Here is a 22,221-nt window from a genome sequence, read left to right as displayed (position 1 = left end):
AGAAATGAAGAAGTTCAAGTTCGGGAGAGAACCAATTATCGCCTGATTGGGTTTAGCGTCTTGTCGCGCTTCCGCCCTTGAAGTCATCCCCAGTGCGACAACTAAGTCCTTTCGAGCAGCAGCATGGATGCTGATGGATTGAACGATGCCTTGGGCTTGTCGAATGACAAGTCCCAAAACCTGGTTTGTCTTGAGATCCGGCACGGACCTTGAGGATGCGCGCTAACAAATCATCGCAGGGTGCGTACATCTACCAACCGCCCAAACATAGAAAATCAGCGGGCGAGCGACCTTCGAAGCGCCGCAAAGTCTCGTCAACCGCCGACAAGGACGAGCGGCCTGATCGACAGCATTTTGTGCCCCTTTTGAACGGAGACGAGAACGCCAAGTCCGTCCAATTACGATATGATGCCTATCAGGAGCTCTGGTCGAAGCAAGAACATAAGATTCAGGTTAGTCAGGCAAATTCATGGGTGGTCATAGTGATAAATTACTCACCAGGACTCAAGAACATCCTCGAGGATGTCGATGCTGGGGTTTTGACGGATGTGTTGTCCTTTGTCAGAGACACCTCACCTCAAACGTACGTCCCTATCCCAATGCGATCCACGACTGTGCTCTAACTAGGGCTTTAGATGTGATGGATGTATTCCTACGGCTCTGGTGACAGTTGGTTCAAATGTATCTTCGCTCAGCAGATTGCTATCACGGCTTAATGGTCAATTGATATCGGCCGGAGAAGGCAGTGTCGTGGTATTGGAATCAGGGGATGCTCCCAATTTGAAAACAACGTTGAAGAACATTATCCGAGCTACTGTTACAAATACGGATGGCAATGATGGATATCAAAGGTTCCTTACAGATCGTGCTGTATGTGGTCGCCTTAAAAACATTGGATTATTGTACTAACCGTTCACCAGGGACCTCGACTTCTTGGTTACGATTTAGATCTTCTTCACGACTATGTGCAGAGAAAGGGGACCAAGAAACTGGTCCTAGCTCTTCGAGATAGTGAGGCTTTTGACCCTGGCCTCTTGACCGATCTTTTGTCTCTATTCAAGTGCGATTGACATTCCAGACTTTGGTCGATCTCCTAACTGACCTTCTACTAGATCATGGCTTGACCGTATACCATTCACAGTCTTACTTGGTATCTCTACCTCTGTAGAGCTCTTCGAAGGAAGACTGCCTCGCTCGTGTGTTGCTCTCCTTCAGGGAAAGCATTTTGAGGTCCAAGAGGCCGGAAACTGTGTCGACCGCATCTATGAGACTCTCCAGACCGACCCAGACACCAATCTTTGGCTAGGCCGCAACGTTACTAGCACTCTGTTTGAGAACACAAGTGACTATTTCCAAAGTCCCGAGGCATTCAGTCGTATGGTCAAGGTGAGAACTATCCCCAATGGCTTTAAAAACAGACATCTAATTTATCTAGTATGCATACATGTCCCATTTCTTCGCAAATCCGCTGGCAGTACTATTAGCCAACCCGGATTCTACGGTTCTCGCCCAAAACAAGTTTTGTGAGGCGATCAGAAACCTACCGTCATTCCGAATGTAAGTGTCTCCGATTCTCAAGTTATATCTCCACTAATGTTGTTCAAGGTTCTGCGAGGATCTAGTCGAAGAGGGCTCTATAAACCAAGTCCGAGATATGCTAGAAGTTGACGAATATCTTATTCAGGAGGCGCCCAAGTACCTGGATGCAAACCAGCAAAGAATGCAAAACATGTTCCAGGCAGTCCGCGTCGTACATACCTGCCTTCAATACACACAGAGCTCGAAAAAAACCAATGTGTCGGACCTTTCTATTCGCGCACTCTCTGGCGAACTGTCTGAGTCCACTATTGTGGAAGAAATGGTCGCCACGACGAAGACTCTAGATTCTGACAAACTGGATGGACTCCTCCTCCGCCTCCGGGAGATTATAATGGGTCCAGAAGCCGGTGCGATCCAAGAAGATCTCAGGACTTTATTGGGAACGTGCGTGAACTCCGGCCCACTGCGCAGTGGATACAATATCAACAGCACCGTCACAAAAACCACTGTCGTCCAGCAGCGTATCCTGCTAAGCAAAGGGCAGGCCGATCTCTCGGAACCAGCCGTGGAATATACCAACATTGTCGACCGACTAGTTGCTCTTTTGCAAGTGCATCTCACAGAAACCCTTATCAACCCACAAGATCTGTTTCTACATGAAATCTTTTTGTTTGATCTGCGAAATCCATTAAAGGAAACATTTGCCCCTCGGCCACGCTTTGCAATTGAGCGCGCCCTATCTACTCCCTTTGATTACCTGCTTTCCTCGTCGGATGTCACTATGACCAAGGTCTCGGCCAAGCAACCTGCCACCGCGATTCTTTATCAGTTGTACCTTGATTCGGGCGCTCTGGTGAACGTCCATGATCTCTGGCAGGCTTTCTATGGTGTATTTGAAACCGAAGAGGCTGGTGGATGCGATGACCGAGTCGTAATGTCTTTGTTCTATGGCGCTCTCTCGGAACTAAAGGCATTCGGTGTGATCAAGAACAGTCGGAAGAAGACTGACCACTTGGCCAAATCAGCGTGGATGGGGCTTTAGTTTTTTATTGAGGTTCAAATGAAATTCATTGCATATCATCTTTCTGGCGTGGGGTATCATGGACATAAAAATACAGTAGCTAACAAGCTACATATGTAGTTTTGAAACTGGGTTGTCTGTTGTAGACAACTTGAAGATCATAAAGAGCACGCACTCACCGCGATCAATCAATAGGTCGTTGGATTATGTCGTCATTTCCAATTGGCCGTCCACCGTCGCTCAAAACCATGGCCTCTCTCCTGCGTCGGCGAAGCGCTTGCTCTTCAGCACTCCCCTCCTGAAGTCTACGCGAAGGAGTTCGACCAAAGGAGCCCCCTGCCTCGTCCGCATCTACCATCCAAACATCACTATCCGCGTCATCCTCATCGTCATGGTCATTTTCTTCAATCATGCTACCCATCAGTCCATGTTTCCGCAGCTGCTTGACCCCATCGGGGTGCGAGGAAAGCGCGCTGAAAATTGCGCTCATGACTGCGTCATCTGACCACCATGTTTTCATGAGGATTACCACGTCCCGCCGGCGAGAAGGCTCGGCTATTGCACATGGGAATGGATATCTGCAGAGCCATCGACTGATGATCCCTGCTTCCAGTGCATCGGGTATGTTCTCTTGCAATAGGGCGTTCAGAATGTTCAGCGCCTTCTTCTCCCCCATCGGCCGTGTCTTTGGCAAAATGGGCGAATTAGTCGTAGACGTCTTCTCCACATGTTCTTCTAGTAAGTTGCAAAGGCAGTTGATAATGGCGGTAAAGGTGGGTATGTCGGCGAGTCGACTGCAAATGGAGGTTCGAGTGACTGCAAAACAATATGAACATTCATAGACTGTCAAAATGAGGCAGATTGGGTGGCATACGGGCTCGGTTAGAAACTAAGAAGTTCAATGCATTCAGAGCTCGTCGTTGGTGAACTTTGTTCCTGGATGCCAGTTCCTCCAATAGCAAGTCACGAGTATCTCCCTTGGTAGATCGTTCTGAAATGATGCGCAAAGCCCTAGAAAGTATTAGCTGGCGCACAAAGTGGTCCAAGAGAACAATGCTTTAGCGTACGCGGCTCGGAGGTCATGGCTTGTGCTTTGAGAAAGCTTCAAGAGGGTGTCTAACTTGAGAGCTACAGGATTCGTTAGTACAGTAACATATTAGATATATATATCTGCGCACCTTCTTCTGTTCCCTCGCTGATGATCTTGTCTTCCTTTTCAACATGTTTGATTTCTGTAAGATCGACGACTTGGCGGAGGTCTGTAGCGATGCCGCGGATGGCAAAGAATAGTGAGACGCCTAGATAAGTTAACCACCTGAGCCAAACTCAATTCACCGGGCGGGCGCGTCCATACCTAGGCATAGCCATAGCACACCATCCCCAGAAAAGGGAGCCATAGTGGTTGTGAGATTGTGAGAGTTGGATGCGGAGAACACAATCGGCAGAATCCTGATCGGCGCAGGCCGCGGAGGCGGTGTACCTGATTTTTTTGATGAGAATCACGACGGGGAAAAAAACTCCCAACTCTCGAATTCAAACCCAACCACACAAAATGCCGCCTTCTCAGCTGAAACAGCTGAAGGCTTCGCTCCGTGAAAATGGAGTTCTTGGTCCTCAGAAGTCCAAGAAAGAAAAACGACAAAATGCGAAGACCGGAGTCGGTGCGAAGAATCGCAACCAGCGCGAGGTCGCTTTGCAAGCCATTCGAGATCGGTTCAACCCTTTCGAGATCAAAACGATAAACAAATCCAGCAAGTTCGATGTCACAACCAGAGACGGTAATACGACTGCTGGAGGTGGCGCTCGCCCAGGTGTTACCAAATCACTGGGTGAAGAAAGAGTAAGTTTACGAATTTTCCTCAAGTACTACTATTTATAAAGCTGACTTTGATTAGCGACGCGCCACTCTTCTGAAAGAGATGAACAGCCGAAACAAGGTCGGTGGACTTATCGATCGTCGGTTCGGTGAGAATGATCCCACCATGACACCCGAGGAACGAGCCGCCGAGAGATTTGCGCGAGAGAGCCAGAGAAAAATGCGGAAGGAGTCCATGTTCAACCTCGAGGATGATGATGATGAGATGCAGCTTACTCACATGGGTCAATCTTTGTCGTTCGATGGGCCGAACCAAGACGACTTCGAGGCCGGAGACCTGGATGACGCGGAATCCGACGAGGAAGCGTCGCGGAAACGGAAGCGATTCCCCGATGGCGATGAACCCCAGCATCAAGATCAGGACCAGGAGGACTTCATCGACTATGGGGACGAAGAACAGCCAGGGCGCAAAAAGACCAAGGCCGAGGTCATGAAAGAAGTCATTGCCAAGTCCAAGTTCTACAAAGCGGAACGGCAACAGGCCAAAGACGACGATGAAGACCTACGGGAAGCTCTGGATAAGGAACTTCCTGATCTTTTCGAGGCTCTGCGGGGCATCAAGCCTGCAGCCAAGGTAGCCAAGCCAGAGGCACCAAAGCAAGATTTCTCAGAGATGAACCCAGAGCGTGCTGCCATGCTGGAAGAGTCGCAAAACAGCAAGGATCCAGAGAAGGAATACGATCAGCGCCTCAGGCAAATGACGTTCGATCAGCGATCAAAACCCACGGATCGCACGAAGACCGAAGAGGAGAAGGTGGAGGAAGAGGCCGAGCGACTCAAGAAACTTGAGAACGACCGACTTCGACGTATGCGTGGAGAGCAGCTCACTGATGATGAGGAGGACAATATGGATCAGGACGAAATTCCCGAGGATGACGAGTCGGAAATTGACGATGCTATGCATTTCGGCCTTCCGACTTACCCCACTGAAACACGCCCTGAACTCGGTGTTGAAGATGAGGATGATTTCATCATCGACGAAGATCTGGTCGAGACAGATTCAAATGCCAGCCTCGATATGGGTGACAGTGACATGGAAGAGGAGGAGGAAGGTTCGTCGAGCGATGAGTCTGACGGGCCAGATGGGGAGGATGAGCACATCAACGGAATGACGCTACCGACAGAGGATTCCGCTGCCGCATCGACTGCTGTCGAAGTTAATAAGGAAACAAACGGAAAACTCGCATTCACGTATCCTTGTCCAAAGGACCACGAAAGCTTCCTGAGTATCACGAAGAACGTGCCTATCGAGGAAATCCCGACGGTCATCCAGCGCATTCGAGCATTGCATCATCCCCGGCTCAGGCCTGGCAACAAGGACAAGCTTGGCCGATTTGCTGAAGTTCTTGTTGAACATGTTTCTTACATGGGTAACAAGACTCAGCAGCCTCCATTTGCCATCCTGGAGAATATCATTCGTCACATCCATTCCTTGGCAAAGACCCATCCTTTGAATGTGACAATCGCATGCCGAGCGCAACTTCGTGAGATCGGCAAGGAACGCCCACTCAATCTGCTGCCCGGCGACCTTATCCTGCTTACCGGCCTCTCAACCTTCTTCCCCACATCAGATCACTTCCATACGACAGCCACACCCGCTCATCTCTGTCTGGCGCGATACCTGGGTCAGTGCACCACCACCTCGCTCGCAGACCTTGCCAGTGGTACATTTGCCGCAAGTCTTTGCCTCCAATATCAAAAGGCCTCCAAGAGATATATGCCCGAGTTTATTAACTACACTCTAAATGCCCTCTGCAATCTTGCTCCTACAGAGCCAACTGTCAAGTTCGGAGCTTTCCCCTACAGAAAGTCACAGGAATCTGTTCAACTCGTGTCCTCCAAGAAGGTCACACCTCGCAAGCTGCAATTCCGCGATGTAACCACTTCTCCTTCTGAACCTCAGGCGCAGGAGGAGCTTAAGATCTCCCTCCTCACTACCCTCGTCTCTCTCCTTGGTTCCGCTTCCGATATTTGGGCCGAGAAATCTGCTTTCACCGAGATCTTCACACCGGTCCGTGCTGTTCTGCACTACCTCCGCCAATCCCTCAAGGGCAAGGTATACGCGGCAGCCCGGGAGCCCATCCAGAGCACCCTAGACAAGATTGATTCCCACCTTGCACAGGCTCGTCTCGTTCGTCGCCCGCTGTTCCTGCACGACCACAAACCCCTGGCCATCAAGACAGCCATTCCGAAGTTCGAGGAGAATTTCAACCCAGACAAGCACTACGATCCCGACCGCGAGCGTGCCGAGTCCAACCGTCTCAAGAAGGAGTTCAAGCGCGAGCGCAAGGGCGCCATGCGCGAGCTCCGCAAGGACGCCAGCTTCGTTGCACGCGAGCAACTGCGCGAGAAGAAGGAGCGCGACTCCGAGTACGAGAAGAAGTACAAGCGTCTTGTTGCGGAGATTCAGAGCCAGGAGGGCCGTGCCGCCAACGAGTACGAGCGGGCGCGTGGCAGGCGATAATCTTGCTTTTTGCGATTTGCATTTCAACTTCCTGTTCCACGTCTGGTGGTCTTTTTTCTTCATATATCACACTTGGTTGTGCATCCTGTTGGGCTGGTATATACACATCTGGCGTAAGGCTGGGAATAAAAGTAAAGTTCATCAAGATCTACGATATCTACAAAATTCACTAGTCCTTTTTCTTTTTTCTTTTTTTTTAAGTAAAGAATTGACTAGTTCAAGGTTATTCGCTGTTTTATTTCCTTCTAAGGGGTATATATATATACTATATGCTACTGCTTCAAATCAAGACCAATGCTGGTCAAATATTTACATCGGTTTCTCTGTCCCTGTGGCACCGTCTCCATCCTAGTCTCGTTGGTTCGAATGAAGATCCGCTGATATCCATCACCACCTTGATCCCAAGTCTCCCATTTCGGGCTCGAAGGAAGCCGTTTGGTGTTCGGATCCAGAGACGTAATGAAGCTTGACCAGTAACCCTGCATCACAGGAACGATACCTGCGTTGGTGGTGTAGTACGAAGCTGGAGCTTTATTCCTGGTATTGGTCGGACCCCAAATCGCACTCACTTCGATGGTATGCGGTGTGCCCAATCCCGAGTGCTCGTGGTCGGGGTCCAGGACTGCGTAGTGGTAGTTCCAGCTTGGGACACCTGCCGCTGCGTAGATGGAAGACATGTCAATTCCGGGACATATGTAGCGAATTTCGCCGTATGCCGTGCTTGCCGGCCGCCAGTAGGACCCAGCGCCAGGGAATTCCTCCGTCTGGTTTGGAGTAAGATAGATACTGTTGATCCAGGCAAGATGGGCCTGTGTTATTGCTGGAAATTGGTTCTGGATGAACGTATCTGCGTCGTCAACACTCGAGGTACTCTTGGTAACGAATTTCGTGCCTTCATTGGTGTCATCGCCAAATATTACTGGCACCTTGATGAATTTGCCTTCATGGAAGAGGCGGTACGTGTAGTCCGGCACCAGGTCCTCGTCGATTGTGGGACCGTACATGTATAACGGCTTCCCTTTTGCTCCTGGGTTAGGTCTGTTGACGTTCTTCTCCTGCAAAGCACTAACATCGAGGTTGCGCAGACATGCCAGTGTGTTTTGGCTACTGTCACATGCAGTCGCAGTTACCAGGGCGTCGTATGCAAATTGACTTTCGGTAACGTTGAGCATTTGGGCAAAGCTTTGTGACTCTGCAGCAGCCCCAATAAACAGGCCTTCATCTCTTCCACCATACGCCGAGAGGATGAGAGTCACCGAGGCAGCACCTGCACTATCACCACCAATGACAACATGGTTGGGGTCTCCGCCAAACTAGAGACAGTGTCAAAACCCAAATATCAAACAACAAAGCCACACGAGAAGAACGAAGAATGACGACTTGACCTACCTTGCTGATATACTTCTGCACCCACTTCAGTGCCTTGCGTTGGTCTTTCAGACCATTGTTTAGGCTGGCCCCTTGTTCAACCTCTTCTCCGGCAAGAAATCCGTAAGGTCCAACCCGGTAGTTGAAAGTGACCACCACCATATTGTTTCCAGATGCCTTGATCAACCCAGTGCCGTTATAGTTGGCATTTGAATTGACTGCAAATCCTCCTCCTTGGATCCAAAAGAAGACAGGTAGTTTCTTTGCACCTTTTACTGCAGCTGGGGGAGCATATATATCAAGGAAGAGACAGTCCTCTGAAGTTCCTTGTGGGACTGGCCGGCCTTCACTTGCTACCGTGGGGATACATATACTTCCATGCTAGTAGTGAATAGTCAGTGGCTACCTATGAAGAACTGAAGACAATAGGTGCATACCTTAGTTGCTTGCTGTATTCCCTCGACCGACAAGGGATCCTGCGGGGCAGCAAATCGCAGATCTCCTACAGGAGGAGCAGCAAACCGCATACCAAGCCACTGTGTGACTCCGGAGTGGGTATGACCCTCATACCTAGCATAGCCCAAATCTACCACTGTAGAAGCTGATGCTAGGGATATCAAAGTACAGATAGCAAAGAACTTAGCCATGATGACTGACAGTCTGATTGTGAACCGGTCGATGCCATGGTTTATAAAGGGCCCCACGGGCATAAAAGAAAAGCCGACCGTTGTCCATCGAAGTCACGGTGACAACGCACAGCACTCGGCTATCGGAAGTTAATACGAGGACAAAGCCCTTGCGCCACTGTTGCTTCCTTGAGATATGCATACTCGACGCTTGCGGGGATGTGTCACATGTGCAGCAAGGGAGCTGTTCGGGGAAGCACAGTGTCCATAAAAGACATGATACATGGGGTTTTCTAGCAGTCAGCAGACTAGTCGGTCCCAGAAGTAGGTGATAGGCACAAGATTCCGTAATTTCGGTGTTCTTGGAAGTTATTTTGCTACCAAAGCAACTCTCTAGTCAGATACACTCCACACCACAGACTTTCTAGGGTAAGAGGGACCGTGAGACATTGAAAGACATCTGAAACCATTCAATCTAGGGGTCTAAACAAAGAGGGATAAGTTCTAGAGGGGGTGGTCCTCACAGATACCTAGATACTCTATATAGCTTCTTTGTTTATGTTACACCATCTAGGTTCTTTTTTGTTCGATCTTCTACATTTATTCCTCAAATAAGATAGTAAAGAAATGATTCTAAATGTAATCTATTCTATACCAAAAAGCGAGAAAAAATAGAGCATATAGTAGTATTTACAAGGGTAAAAATGGTAAAAAATGGACGAAATGGACGAAATGTACCCAAGTGTACCCAATGTACATCAAGAGCCCCAATGAATTGCCGAGAGCCCCACTCCCCCGCAAAACCAAAAGCCCAGAGCCCAAAGCGTTTTCTTTCCGCCTGCGGATCTGCCTCTCTCTCTCTCCCGTCTCTCGTTTTCACTTACTTCGGCTTCTAGACCATACCTCAACCCTTGGCATAATGGCTTCAGAAGATGAAGATGACTATATGAATATGGTCATTGAGGAACCCACTCAAAAGGAGACCTTCACCCAAAAAAAGCGCCGCGAACTACGAGAGGTACCGTATCCTCCACATTCTAAACTTAACACCATATCTGTCTCCGGCTAAATGCCAACCCAATTCTAACATTCTTTTCCATTTGCAGGCCGAAGCCCGAGGTCGAGTCCCATCCAAAGCCGAACGCGCCGCTCGGGAAGCCGCCCGCCGAGAGGAAGCCTTGGCCACAAGCACCCTCAACCCAACCAACAAAGGATTCCAAATGATGGCAAAGCTTGGGTTCAAGCCTGGTGGGGTACTAGGCAAACCTGCTACCAATCACTCTGACACTACCAACACTACCGATTTCCTAAAATCACGCGCTGAACCGCTAAACCTAACCTTGAAAGAAAACCGCGGTGGAATCGGGTTGGACACGGAGAAAAAGCGCAAGCTCCGTGAGGAAGCAGAAGAAGCAGCAAAGAGAATCAAACATGAAGAGGGAAGTTACCGAGATCGCGTTCGTGAAGAGCGCGAGTTGAAACGCATCGAAGCACAGGTGCGCGCGGCGCAGAAAGTTGCAGAGAGGCTGGATGGGGAATCGGAGAGTGGGGCTACCGCCGACGAAGAGAAAGAACAAGGAATAGGGTCCTCAGCCAAGTCCAACAAAGAAGAAGAAGGTGACTCCACAGATCCTAGTCAAGCACGCGACGGGCGCGACGTCCCCACGACAAAGAAGCAGCCAATCAAGCTCACATCCCAAATCAATGTCCTCTACCGCGGTCTTATCCGTGAGCGCGAACGGAACGATAGTGACCGCCAGGCACGCCATGCTCTCCACTCCTCACTTCCTTCATCCTTTTTCCCCAAACTACGACTACCAGAATACGACGACCCGACTATGGACCGGGAGGATAAAAAGGCCCTTGACCGTGAACTGGACAGTGAACTGGATCAGAATACCTCCACACTGGAGATAGAGTTGGAAGAAGACGATGAGGAGCTCGATGCCTTCAATGCGCTAGAGCCAGCTGAGCGGCTACGCAAGGTGGTCCTCTTTCTGCGCGAGAAATATCGGTATTGCTTCTGGTGCAAATATGCCTACGAAACCGATCTTGAGTTGGAAGGGTGTCCTGGCCTGACCGAGGAAGATCACGATTGATCTATCAGAGCCGTTTGTATTGTATTGTATGGGTATCCTCTTGACACAGCAATGAGCTGACGGTTTGGTATCATACCCAGCACATAGCCCAACCTTTTATGGAAAGGTTTGTATCTCTACGAAATGTTACATTTTATGTCACAAATGCCAAAAAAGAGTATTCATTATAAATATGCAGCTTCAGTCCATCTTGTTAAACCATAATATACACGAGATCCTTGGTATCATAAAAAAAAAAAAAAAGGTATATAGATAAGAAGAGAAAGAAAAGAAAGAAAACATAACTAACAGCCTTGACAGGACTTGTACTTCCTGCGCAGGAGATTATACAATATGTGCTGGGATCATGCAATATATGCTCTCAAGATCATTTATACCAACGCACCCGATATGTCAAGGATACCAACAAATTATACGAGTTGATCAACCAACTCCTCGACCGATCGATTCTTAGATTTCTGCAGGATCTCGTAACACGACACGCAGATGCGCAAGCAGCAGAACACACAGCGATGCCGTATCTCAATGTCAAATTTCTGACAGGTCATACACGGCATCGGACACCAAGTATTCTGCGCCACGGGCATAGCGCGGTGCTGCTGGTAGCATGTGAGATGGATCTCATTCAACTTCGGCGCCACGGGCTCAACATCCGGAGGGACGAAGGGTGAGGGGGCCAGTTCCTCGCGCGGCAGTTCTGGCACTGCTAGTGGCGGTTCGGCGCTGTCTGGGGTCGGGATGAAGTCTTCCGGCAAGGGGGAGTTGGCCTCGTCGGCAGGAGCTGGAGCTGGAGCTGGAGCCTGGACTAGGGTCGGGACTTGAGGGGGAGAGTATGTCACTGGGGTTGGCTGTTGTTGAGGCGCGTGGAAATCAGGTTGTGATTTCTTGGTTCGCATACCTGTCATCCGAGGAGGAGGAGACTGCGCTGGGACGGGGACCCGTTCAATTGGGCGTCGTTCTGGGATTGCATTTCCGGGGATTGGAGGGAAGTATGGGTTGTTGGAGACTGGAATGTCCACTTTGGGGGGAACTGGTAGTTCCTTGTCCGGCGGAGGGGCCGGCTTTGGTGGTGGAGGGGCAGGAAAGTCTGCCGGTTTGGGTAAGGATGACTCGGACGGCAAGTCAGATGGTAAGTCGGATTTCTTTTGGAAAGAGAATTGCGATTTCGTTGCTGAAGACTTCAGTGCTGCAAGCGAGGGCACACGAAGGCCGCGAGGGCGCTTCTCCGAGTCGAAGATTGCCATATTCCGTCAATTTGTGTGTTATCTGACACCAGTTCGAATATATGAAATAGATCAAGCCTTTTAAAGAAGGGAGACCAAGTAATTTAAGGAGAGAAAAATAGGAAAAATAGGGAAAAATAGGGAAAAAAAGGGGAAAAAAAGGGAAAAAAAAAGGGAAAATGAAGGGGAAAAAAATAATAATCGAGTTTCTAAGAATCCACTCGATAATTAGCCAATTGTTAGGATCGTCAAATGCCTATTAAACCACATTCCACCTTGAACTACTCGAATCTATTGGTTATCCATGCAATCTACCCTGTTTCAGATAGTGGGGATTGGATCGGTCTGAAAGCGCTAAGATCTATCGACTAACTCCCGTACTCCGATTATACGAGATAAAGCGGTGTTTATATATTACCCCTGAAATACTTTGTACATCTCTTATATGCTCATTCCTACTTATCATCTCGAGATCCAATGATTCCTGGATCCATCATATGTCGATCTCCAATTCTCAATGTCATCATTTCTATCTTTCTTTTGTTTTTAGGCACTTTGCTTATATTTCAGTAAAATATTTCAAATTCATTATTTAGGAATCGGGTTCAGCAACGGGTATATACGACCTGCGTTCTCGAGCAGCCTAAACCGGTTAGTACGTTGTCCACAAAGATCTATCCAACTGGCGGCCTACCTCGACATATCGCTCAATCCATGGCTTGCAAGCAGCCCAAGCCAGCAGTCCACCTGTAGCAAAAATGAAAATAAACACTACCGCCTCGTCTTTCCGTGAATCTCGCTCTAATATGGTAAGACCCCGTCAGCACATCTCTTATCACATCCAATTCGGTTCTCGCCTGGTCCATGGGTCCGACAAATCACTTACGGAAGCAAGTCGTGTACACATCTTCCTCCTTGGCGCCTTTGCATGTCGGTAGCTCGTAGTCAAGACAGAACTTGCGGTTGCAGTCATTACAGCTCAGGGATCGGTATTTCTGAGCTCGTTTGAGGTATTCATCGGCATGCTCAATCTCAGAGCTGAGAGAGTCGCGCTCGTAAAAGCGGACGTGGTCGATGCCGGAGGAGGTTTCAGACTTGGCCGGGTTGAGGGGGATGATCGTACTATTGGAGAAACAGGTGCATTTGCAGAACGAAGTTGGTGCTGTAGGCATTGAGTATTAGTATCACATAAATATCGGCACAAAGATGGTAGCCATTTGATCTCCCACTGGGCGCATTGAGGTGTCGGAGAAGAGAGGCGAGCACTTACTGGATGCTGCTACCAATGATGTGACAGACAAAAATGTAAATAGTAGCAGCAGCAGCTGTATGCTACGCTGTGAGGACCAGGTAGGAGACATCCTGAGCACGCAGTGGACGATGCGACAAGTCCTGGTTGGACTGGGTTTAATGACGATGGATGGTCACATGACTGCGTACGCAATCCAACAAACACCAGCCCTGGAGCGGCGAAAGATGTCTGGATGTTCATATATATTTACGTTTATATTTGATCAAGCTTGTAAAGGAACTTAAGTATAAATTACATAGTATTTGTGTCGTTGGAAGGCTACTGGCAGCCTCGTTATGTATAAGTACCACATCAGAGTCTAGATAAACATCACTCAACTTCTCAGAAAACTCTCGGATTTTTCGAATCTATGACTTTCCCTTGATTCCCTTCTTCCGGTTGTCTCTCTGTCTCTGCTCCTTGGCAGCATCACGTCGCCTCTTCTTCCAGGCGCGATTGTTGTCACCGCGATTTTCCCAGAACCACTTTGCGAATTCGGTTTCTTCCATGTTTGCACCGGCTTTCGCGCGGACAGGACTATCGATCGAAACATCCTCATCATCCGAGTCCTCACTCTCATTCCACGTCATGTGCCGGGTGGCCGCAGTAGTGTCGGGAGTGGGAGCTGCACTGCGCTGGCCTCGGTTTTGTAGGTCGTTCTTTGTGAAGGGTGTGAAAGGTGTCTGCGGCTCAGCCATTTGAGGCTCGTCCTCGGATTCAATGTCATTGCCAAAGAAGCTGAATCCAGCCTCGGCCTCGGGAACTGGCTGGTTATCGGATGCTGTCGGGGCGGCCCGCTTGAAAAGAGCCTCAAGGGGGTGAACCTCCTTCGCAGATGAATTTTGTTCAACCCCTTGCGCAGCCTCCGTGGGTATCACATCTGAGACCGGCTGGCTCGGTGTATCGGCATCACCGTCGTTAGCCTCTGTAGTCTTGGTGGTCTCTTCTTGGGATTGCGGCTTGACATCATCTTCGTCAGAAGATGCAGATGAATATTCAGGGTTCTCATCGACTTTGCTCTCATCCACCTCGCTCTCCGATTCACTGCCTTCGTCTGACGATGAGCCACTTGACGAGGTATAATCTTCAGACTCGGATGATTCATCTGGAGTCTTTTCTTTGCGTGAAAGCTTTTTCGTGTCTTTGGCGGCCAATTTGGCAGCTCGACGCTTCTCCTTGGCTCCTGGAATCTGACCAGGCCGATAATTGTCCTTCGAGATTTTTTCGCTGGCAGGTTCTCTCAGGTTCCCTGTGGAATCTACCCAGCCTTTTCCATCTTCAAATGTAGCCGTAGGCGCTGCGCTTTCCTCCGCGGTGCGCAGAAAGCTTGGCTGGGTCACCGTCTTCTCAAATTCATGGATGACATCATCCTTTGACTTCTTCTTCTTCTTTGCTTTCTTATCGTCGGAAGTTGCGTCGGATGCTCGGTTGGGTGGGATCGTTGCTCGGAACAGACATTCCGATTTGTCGGTGTACTTGGACTTGGATTGCAATTTCTCTTCCTTGCTCTTCTTCTCTTTCTTCTCCGACTTTCGTCTTTCCTGCTTGGCATCACTAGACTCGGTCCAGCCTCGTTTCACTTTGCGGTCTGCGGGAAGCTCAAAGCCTTCCACTACACCGTCCTCGGGCGTTTCCTTCTTGGACTTCTTGGACTTCTTCTTGGCACTAGAGGGGGCTTCAGGCACCACATCCTCTTCCTCCCGGTGTCTCTTTTGAGGGCGGGCGGCCTCGACTTTGAACTTCTTGCCCTTGAGGATGGAGCCGTTCAACTTCTTCTTGATCTTCTCGGCTTCCATGTTTGGCAGAGTCACGTATCCGTAGTTATTCTCGGGGAAGGTGGAAATCTCGTGGAAAGATATTTCTGTGGCCAAGTTGCGAATAGATGCTGGCAGCACAGACGGAAGGATATCCTGGGTGAAAGGCGTGATATATAGTCTTGTTGTTTCAGTCATTGCCAGAGGATGCTTGATAGTTGAGAAAGACTAGGGTTATCACTAATGCATGATCTGTGGAGGATGTCAAAGTTACAAGGTAAATTGGGAAAAGATTCCAAAGCCTCAACACCGCTCTTCGAATCTTTTTTTTTTTGGGGCAAAAATAATGTACAGACTGATTTTATGCCACCGCCTTTTTAAGGGTATGTGTTTATTGGCTGAGATGGTTCCGAGGTTGGAAAGCACATTCTGGCCTTAGATATTGGCCTTATTGGCCCGAATTGGCTATTTCTGCCTGAATTCTCTACAACATAGTTACCTAACTTAATGACTTCACCTTCCAATTCCAACACATAGTTAATTAGGTAATCTTTCAGATCTGCAAAGTGCAGCATCTTAGGGCCTATGATGTATACATCGCATTAAAGGTGGAAGAGGAGTGTTCTTTGTAATCTGCCCATGACTTTACGATGACGATGGATCAACTGATGGTCCTGGGTGAGTAGTAAAAAGCTTGCTATTTACCTAGATAACCTGTTTATACGTTGATATACATTGATATACATTAATATAGTAGATAATTACATGTATATCTCATATCCACGTGTGCTTGTTTATATAGTTATCTAGTTATATATATATGACTATGGTACATGTAATTCATATAGTCTAGACCTTTAAAATGAGACAAACAAGTAACTATAGCCCACTTATGAAATAAAATAAGAAAATAAGACAACATCCGCCACATCCGATATTTTCTATCTTTCTTCTTTTTTTTTATAATTTTGAATCTGAAAACACCTTTGAATCTGTAACTTGTGCTTGGGGGTTCCTTACCGATCTCACTTCCCCAGTTACTCCGGACAGATCACAACCCCCCCCCCCGCTCTGAGAGTTACTCCTCTTACCTCCACTCTACTATTAGCCTTCCAACTTTCTGGCCTTATCCTTTTCTCCTTTACCCTCCCCCCTTCTACTGCCCACCAATAAAAACCCCCCTTGGGGGCCTTTTCCGCCATATCCGATTCGGATCACCGTGACTGTGAATTAATTTCTTCCCCTCACATCCTCACATCCTCACATCTATCTGGGCTCCAAAATGGGAAACTCCCAAACCAAGGAGTCGCGCTCCACAGCCCCGTCCAGTCGTCGGAGTCAATTATCCCCGGGCGCTTCCGATGCCTCAAGTCGACCGTATCATGGTTCCCGGTCTGCAAGAGGCAGTAGACCTGACCTTTCGATTCTTGGAATCGGCAGTCATGATCGAGAGGTGGCCACATTAGAACATCGGCGGGAGACAAAGCAAGAGCGCGAGGCCCGCCGCTTGGAGAAGGAGCGGGTGGCGCGTCTCAAAGAGAGGGAGCGTAGTATGAAGGAGGAGCATGTCGATGGAGGTTATCTCGTGACACAAGGCGTGTATGTGGGGACGGAAGACTACAATAAGGTAGTGGTGCGCCAGCTGATGGTATGTTTGTCTGAAATAACCCCTCGATGCGAACTAGCCAAGGCTGACAGCAGGGTTAGATCGAACGCCGACTAGCTCCCTTCTGGAGAGGTCTTAATGACTTCTCGGAGTCGTGGGCTGAGCATCAGATTATGGCGGCTGCACGAGGGATGCCCATTCCCCAGCCCGACGAAATCCCGCCCGAGTTAGAGTACAAACTGTCCAAGATCCCGGACAAAGCCTCCGCCGATTCAACAAATATCCAGCATCTCACAGTGCCGATCACGTCCAGATCGCAATCTTATAATTCAGATGCTTCGCAGTCCTCCAACCCCCCTCAATCATTACCCTCCGCATCTCCGATCGCATCCGGGACATCCACCTCCCCTCTTTTCCGAACAAGGGCAAAGACCTTGGCCGCTTTAACTACCTCCAAGCATAACTCACAGACAGATCTAACGCCCCGGGAACTGCAGCTTCCCAAGGACCCATTTGTCAACGGACAGCCGATCGAAGTCAATTTGTACAAAGACGCAAGCGAATGTCCTATCTGTTTCCTCTACTATCCGCCGTACTTAAATCGTACCCGATGCTGCGATCAACCTATTTGCTCCGAGTGCTTCGTGCAGATCAAGCGCCCGGACCCGCACACCCCAGAACATGGAGAGCCTAGCGCGAATGCGCCTTCCCCCGAGGGAGAGCAGACGGAGTCGACCGAGTCACAGTTAGTCTCTGAGCCCTCGGCATGCCCCTTCTGTGTCCAGCCCGAGTTCGGAGTCACCTACGCACCGCCCTCGTTTCGCCGGGGCCTGACTTATGCTGCAGACCCCAGTGCCCGGCTCTCCCCTAACTTCACTTCCCCCGTATCCTCCACCTCCTCCTTATCATCTGCCAATGCCGCCGTGCCAGGTCGCCGCCGTGCGACCTCACTATCGGCCACTGACCCCACAGTGGTTACAACCGATAGGATTCGACCGGACTGGGCGACCAAATTATCGAATGCACGAGCCCACGCGGCACGTCGATCTGCGGCAGCGACTGCCCTTCACACTGCGGCGTATTTGATCAACCCCAGTACATCTGGGAGTGACTCGCGTGGGTTTGGCATCGGACGGCGCGGAATGCGAAGAGCCACCGGCGGAGAAGGGTATAGCGGCCGGACCGCTTCACCCGCCCTCAATGCGTTGGCTTTCTTGACGGAGCGTACGGGTGCTGATCGGACGCCTCGAGCAACTGGACAAGACACCGATTCTGCTTCTGCCGAGGAAAGTGCGGGTAACCCGGCTGCTGGTCGATCAAGCTCAAGGCGCAATCGAATTGACGATCTCGAGGAAATGATGATGATGGAAGCTATCCGACTGAGCTTGGCCAGCGAAGACGAACGCCTCAAACGGGAGGAGAAAGAGGCAAGGAAGGAGGCCAAAAAGAGGGAGAAGGAGAAGGAGAAAGAGGCCAAGAAGGCGGATAAGGTAGCTCGCAAGACTGGCTTGTATAGCAATAATGCTAGCGCCTCCGCTTTGGATATCCTTGGCGAATCAAATTTAGGCAAGGGGAGTAGCTCATCCTCTGTCAGAGGCGAGGATGTCATTGGTGAAGAAATCGCTGCTGGTAGCAAAGGCAAGGGAGTTGACCGCACACTGCCATCGACTGCAGAAGAAACGAACCGCCCCACGCTGCTTGATCCAGCAGCACCAGCAAACCAGTCTGTGGATCAGTCCGAGCCGTCACGACAATCTCACCTGCGACAGGTCTCCAGTGCTTCTTCATCGTTCTCTTCTGTCATGGAAAACACCCCAGAGGATGGTGCAAGCGGTTCCGCCGCTGGAGAGGGCAACACCAACCCTCTTGAGCCAATGTTCAATTTCCGCAGTCTAGCTGCCGTGATTGGAGATGAGGAGAAAGTGGATGACTCTGCGGAACACGTTGAGGATACCTCCAACAAGCCACAAACAGAGGGCTCTTCCTCAAGTGCCACTCCGTCGGTCCACCAGCCTTTCACTGAGGTGAACCCTGGATCGGCGCCTATCGTTGAGTCTTGTGAGGAGCCTCACGGTCCTTCTGATACCCTTCCCAAGGAACTTGAGACTCGCTCTGTCGAGATCACTAGTTCCCCCACGCATCCGGAAGCTACTTTGTGAAACCTTTGATTTTGTTTCTTTTTGCTGTTTCTTTTTCTCCAGTCTGGCTTTGTTTGGTATCTAGATACAATCCGGACCGCTTGGCATGTGTGGGTTAGCCGGCGCAGGGGATTGGTCACTGGTGAAGGCATCTCTGCTTATCTTTTTCTATGCTCATTGTTTTTTTTTTTTCTTTCCCCACCTTTTCTGTCACATCGGGCCTTCCATATCATCATTTCTTACTTTCTGGTCAATGATAGAAATTCTTTGTGTTTAGCATTCAGATCGGTGAATAGTGAGATTTCTGATTTCTTCAAACTATCTACGCAAGGAAGGCAATGGGTCGGTACATACAGCTATGGCAACTATATACATGTCCGTAAGTACATACTATATATGATCTTGAATAGTTGGCCGCTAATGTAGCTTCCTTGACGATGTATTTTAGCAATCTGATCCATATGGCTTAAAATGATGTAAGGGACGATATATCCAATCATCCTTCTACAATATATTTTGAATATATTTTTGGGATGTTTTTCCATTTCTAAACTTGCAAAACAAAGAAGTACATATGCGGCTGATCTGCGGGTCCAACTCAAATTACGCTACGAGTTGTGATTGGTTGAGAAGGGGTTAAGAATGCAGAGCGGGGAAAACCTTGGAAGACTCCATTGTTGTTTATTTATCTCACATCGTAAATAACATTATTATATGTTTATTATATCCTGTCATGTTGTAATATGTTATTAACCTGATAGCCAGCTATTATTGAACGATATCCTCGACCGTTACCGAGATACCCGAACAAATTCTGGTTCGCCACCCAAAGAGAGTTTTCTTTTTTTTTTTTTTTTTACATCACGTGGAAAGAAGTATTAAATTACATGTACAAAATAAGATTCTCAAAAGTTAAGATCTATATTCATTTATATGGCTGTTTATGTGGTTGTTTATAAAGTATTAAGAATCCTAAATTGCTTTAGGTAGGGATCAGGGTCAGATGTTGTCCGTTCTCGGCGGTGGAAAATAAAGTCTCTTACCGAGGTTCTCTCTCCCTCTCCGAACTTTCAACCTCACCCCTTCTTCCACCTTGTCCTTGGTTTATACTCTCAAGAAAATACAGGAGTTGACAGTCTTGAGATAATACAAAAAGAAAGCAAGAAAGGAAGAAGCCAGACCTTCCGCTCCGCTCACAAGGTACGAGCAGTGCGGTGGATAACAAGATCAATTCGATACTACCGGGGTGGATTGCCGTAAGATCTTAACAGCTTCTGAGGAACTATGATATTGACACCACAGGAAAGATCTCATCCGTCGCCTGACAGCTTTCCAACAGCACAGCTTTTCCTCCTAGGTATGTTATGTTCCGGGCTCGTACTTGGCAATGACTAACACAACAACAGCAATATGCCGTGTTGCAGAGCCCATTGCCTTGACTTCTATCTTCCCCTATTCGTGGGTGATGGTCAGGGACTTCCACATGGATAATGGCAACAATGCCTCCTTCTATGCCGGTATTCTGATTTCAGCATTCTCGCTCGCCGAGGCTCTGACCGGTATGTTCTGGGGTGCTCTTTCAGACCGCGTGGGCCGGAAGCCCATCCTTATATCTGGCTGCGTGGGGACTATGGCCTCTTTGATCCTGGTAGGGATAGCCCCGAACTTCTGGGTCGCGCTCGCCGGTCGCGCTCTTGGTGGAGCCTTGAATGGGAATATTGGAGTAATTCAGACAATGGTTGGTGAGCTTATCAGGCGACCTGAGCATGAACGTGAGTCTATCGCCATTCTGTCAAATCTAGCGGAGTTGGGAGGCTAATCTTGCATACAGCTCGAGCGTATGCCGTCATGCCTTTTGTTTGGTCAATTGGAACGATTATCGGCCCAGGTATGTATAGTCTTCGTTTTTCCATGATTGAATTCTACTGCAAATGCTAATTCCATTCAGCTATTGGGGGCTTGCTAGCAAAGCCCGCTGAAGGGTTTCCCTCCCTGTTCCCAGCCGATGGCCTCTTTGGCAAATTTCCTTACCTTTTGCCCAACCTCGTGTGCTGTGTCTTACTTCTCCTTAGCATTATCGGCAGCTGGCTGTTCCTGCAAGAGACTCATCCAGACATACAACCTAGCGAGGCCTATGGACATTTCGTCCAAGCAGCTGAGCAGCCGCTTCTGGTTACATCTGGCGCAACTGCCAATGCTGGCGTGGACCTGCGAGCGGAGTCTTACGGGACGTTTAATCGGGTTCACTTGCATAATGATGAGAATTGGAGTGTGCAAGCCGATGGCTCCTCGCCTACGTGGAAGAAGTTACCAAAGCCCAACGCTTTCACCTGGCGAGTCAGTATGCTTATAGTTGCGTTGGCTATCTTCACTTATCACTCGATGACATATGACCATCTCTTGCCCATCTTCTTGCAGGATAAGGACCCGGGAGGATCGTCACATCCGCATCACCCACCCTTTGACATTCCGGGCGGAGTCGGTCTTTCCACTCGAACTGTGGGTGTGATCATGTCCACCGATGGTATCATCGCCCTCGTGATCCAAAGTATCATTTTCCCCATGCTGGCACATTACCTGGGAATCTGGCGGCTCTTTGTCATCGTTACAGTGCTCCATCCAATCGCATACTTTATGGTTCCCTTCCTGGTCTTCTTGCCACGCCAGCTCATCTATGTCGGTATTTATGCTTGTTTGATCGTTCGCAATATTCTGTCCATTATCGACTATCCTATTCTCTTGATTCTCATCAAGCAAGCTAGCCCCTCAGACTCCGTCATGGGAAAAATCAATGGCCTCGCTGCTTCCGCTGGGGCCGCATCTCGAACTCTTGCTCCTCCGATTGCCGGCTTGCTTTACAGCTCTGGGGCTGAGATTGGCTGCACTGCTCTTGCCTGGTGGGGGAGTAGTCTCGTTGCGTTTATCGGCGCTCTACAGCTGTGGTTCCTCCAGCGCGATAAACGCTCATCAGTAACCGTGGAGCCAGCAGCCGTTTGTCATTATGTTGCCCTTCCAGTGCAGTCGCACGACGACATCGTTCATATCATTGTCAATGGAGATGATGCGTACACATAAGGGGCAATAGTGTCTGATTAGGAAACAAAGGGCGACTGGGGGATTTTTTATATATATATCTAGAGTTCTAAACTCATATAATCATAAATATTATAATATGATCAACAAAGGCATTGGGCATTGTTCTCTCTTATAGGATGC

The 22,221-nt window shown here is 49.0% G+C and overlaps 10 protein-coding genes across 10 annotated transcripts; 5 read left to right on the top strand and 5 right to left on the bottom strand.

Annotated features, from left to right (window-relative positions):
- Window positions 1-123: 123 nt before the first annotated feature.
- Window positions 124-2,581, top strand: N7537_003589 (uncharacterized protein; the record flags this gene model as incomplete). The annotated part of the gene is made up of 7 exons (XM_056894647.1): window positions 124-183; window positions 240-583; window positions 636-870; window positions 921-1,060; window positions 1,113-1,386; window positions 1,436-1,557; window positions 1,606-2,581. The coding sequence occupies 7 exons, from the start codon at window positions 124-126 to the stop codon at window positions 2,579-2,581; spliced, it is 2,151 nt and encodes a 716-aa protein (XP_056754395.1).
- A 163-nt stretch (window positions 2,582-2,744) lies between these two features.
- N7537_003588 (uncharacterized protein) lies at window positions 2,745-3,957 on the bottom strand (the record flags this gene model as incomplete). Its single annotated transcript, XM_056894646.1, has 5 exons — window positions 2,745-3,376; window positions 3,435-3,571; window positions 3,628-3,688; window positions 3,739-3,858; window positions 3,915-3,957. The coding sequence occupies 5 exons, from the start codon at window positions 3,955-3,957 to the stop codon at window positions 2,745-2,747; spliced, it is 993 nt and encodes a 330-aa protein (XP_056754394.1).
- A 135-nt stretch (window positions 3,958-4,092) lies between these two features.
- N7537_003587 (snoRNA-binding rRNA-processing protein NOP14) lies at window positions 4,093-6,900 on the top strand (the record flags this gene model as incomplete). Its single annotated transcript, XM_056894645.1, has 2 exons — window positions 4,093-4,400; window positions 4,456-6,900. The coding sequence occupies exons 1-2, from the start codon at window positions 4,113-4,115 to the stop codon at window positions 6,898-6,900; spliced, it is 2,733 nt and encodes a 910-aa protein (XP_056754393.1). The 5' UTR covers window positions 4,093-4,112.
- Window positions 6,901-7,172: 272 nt separating this feature from the next.
- On the bottom strand, window positions 7,173-8,915 carry N7537_003586 (uncharacterized protein; the record flags this gene model as incomplete). The annotated part of the gene is made up of 3 exons (XM_056894644.1): window positions 7,173-8,213; window positions 8,290-8,649; window positions 8,706-8,915. 3 exons carry the CDS (start codon window positions 8,913-8,915, stop codon window positions 7,173-7,175), a joined length of 1,611 nt encoding a protein of 536 aa, XP_056754392.1.
- Window positions 8,916-9,813: 898 nt separating this feature from the next.
- On the top strand, window positions 9,814-10,993 carry N7537_003585 (putative G-patch domain protein; the record flags this gene model as incomplete). Its single annotated transcript, XM_056894643.1, has 2 exons — window positions 9,814-9,912; window positions 10,001-10,993. 2 exons carry the CDS (start codon window positions 9,814-9,816, stop codon window positions 10,991-10,993), a joined length of 1,092 nt encoding a protein of 363 aa, XP_056754391.1.
- A 410-nt stretch (window positions 10,994-11,403) lies between these two features.
- Window positions 11,404-12,237, bottom strand: N7537_003584 (uncharacterized protein; the record flags this gene model as incomplete). The annotated part of the gene is made up of 1 exon (XM_056894642.1): window positions 11,404-12,237. The coding sequence occupies one exon, from the start codon at window positions 12,235-12,237 to the stop codon at window positions 11,404-11,406; it is 834 nt and encodes a 277-aa protein (XP_056754390.1).
- A 571-nt stretch (window positions 12,238-12,808) lies between these two features.
- Window positions 12,809-13,388, bottom strand: N7537_003583 (uncharacterized protein; the record flags this gene model as incomplete). Its single annotated transcript, XM_056894641.1, has 3 exons — window positions 12,809-12,859; window positions 12,911-13,017; window positions 13,103-13,388. The coding sequence occupies 3 exons, from the start codon at window positions 13,386-13,388 to the stop codon at window positions 12,809-12,811; spliced, it is 444 nt and encodes a 147-aa protein (XP_056754389.1).
- A 487-nt stretch (window positions 13,389-13,875) lies between these two features.
- N7537_003582 (uncharacterized protein) lies at window positions 13,876-15,459 on the bottom strand (the record flags this gene model as incomplete). The annotated part of the gene is made up of 1 exon (XM_056894640.1): window positions 13,876-15,459. One exon carries the CDS (start codon window positions 15,457-15,459, stop codon window positions 13,876-13,878), a length of 1,584 nt encoding a protein of 527 aa, XP_056754388.1.
- A 1,084-nt stretch (window positions 15,460-16,543) lies between these two features.
- sip5 (Sip5p) lies at window positions 16,544-19,026 on the top strand (the record flags this gene model as incomplete). The annotated part of the gene is made up of 2 exons (XM_056894639.1): window positions 16,544-16,909; window positions 16,969-19,026. 2 exons carry the CDS (start codon window positions 16,544-16,546, stop codon window positions 19,024-19,026), a joined length of 2,424 nt encoding a protein of 807 aa, XP_056754387.1.
- Window positions 19,027-20,289: 1,263 nt separating this feature from the next.
- Window positions 20,290-22,080, top strand: N7537_003580 (MFS transporter; the record flags this gene model as incomplete). Its single annotated transcript, XM_056894638.1, has 4 exons — window positions 20,290-20,362; window positions 20,412-20,777; window positions 20,837-20,893; window positions 20,954-22,080. The coding sequence occupies 4 exons, from the start codon at window positions 20,290-20,292 to the stop codon at window positions 22,078-22,080; spliced, it is 1,623 nt and encodes a 540-aa protein (XP_056754386.1).
- Between the last annotated feature and the right edge of the window lie 141 nt (window positions 22,081-22,221).

This window comes from Penicillium hordei, assembly GCF_028827395.1.
Source record: "Penicillium hordei strain IBT 12815 chromosome Unknown utg000002l_segment0_segment0, whole genome shotgun sequence".
Lineage (NCBI taxonomy): Eukaryota > Fungi > Ascomycota > Eurotiomycetes > Eurotiales > Aspergillaceae > Penicillium > Penicillium hordei.
This window is presented reverse-complemented; position numbering and strand designations above follow the sequence as displayed.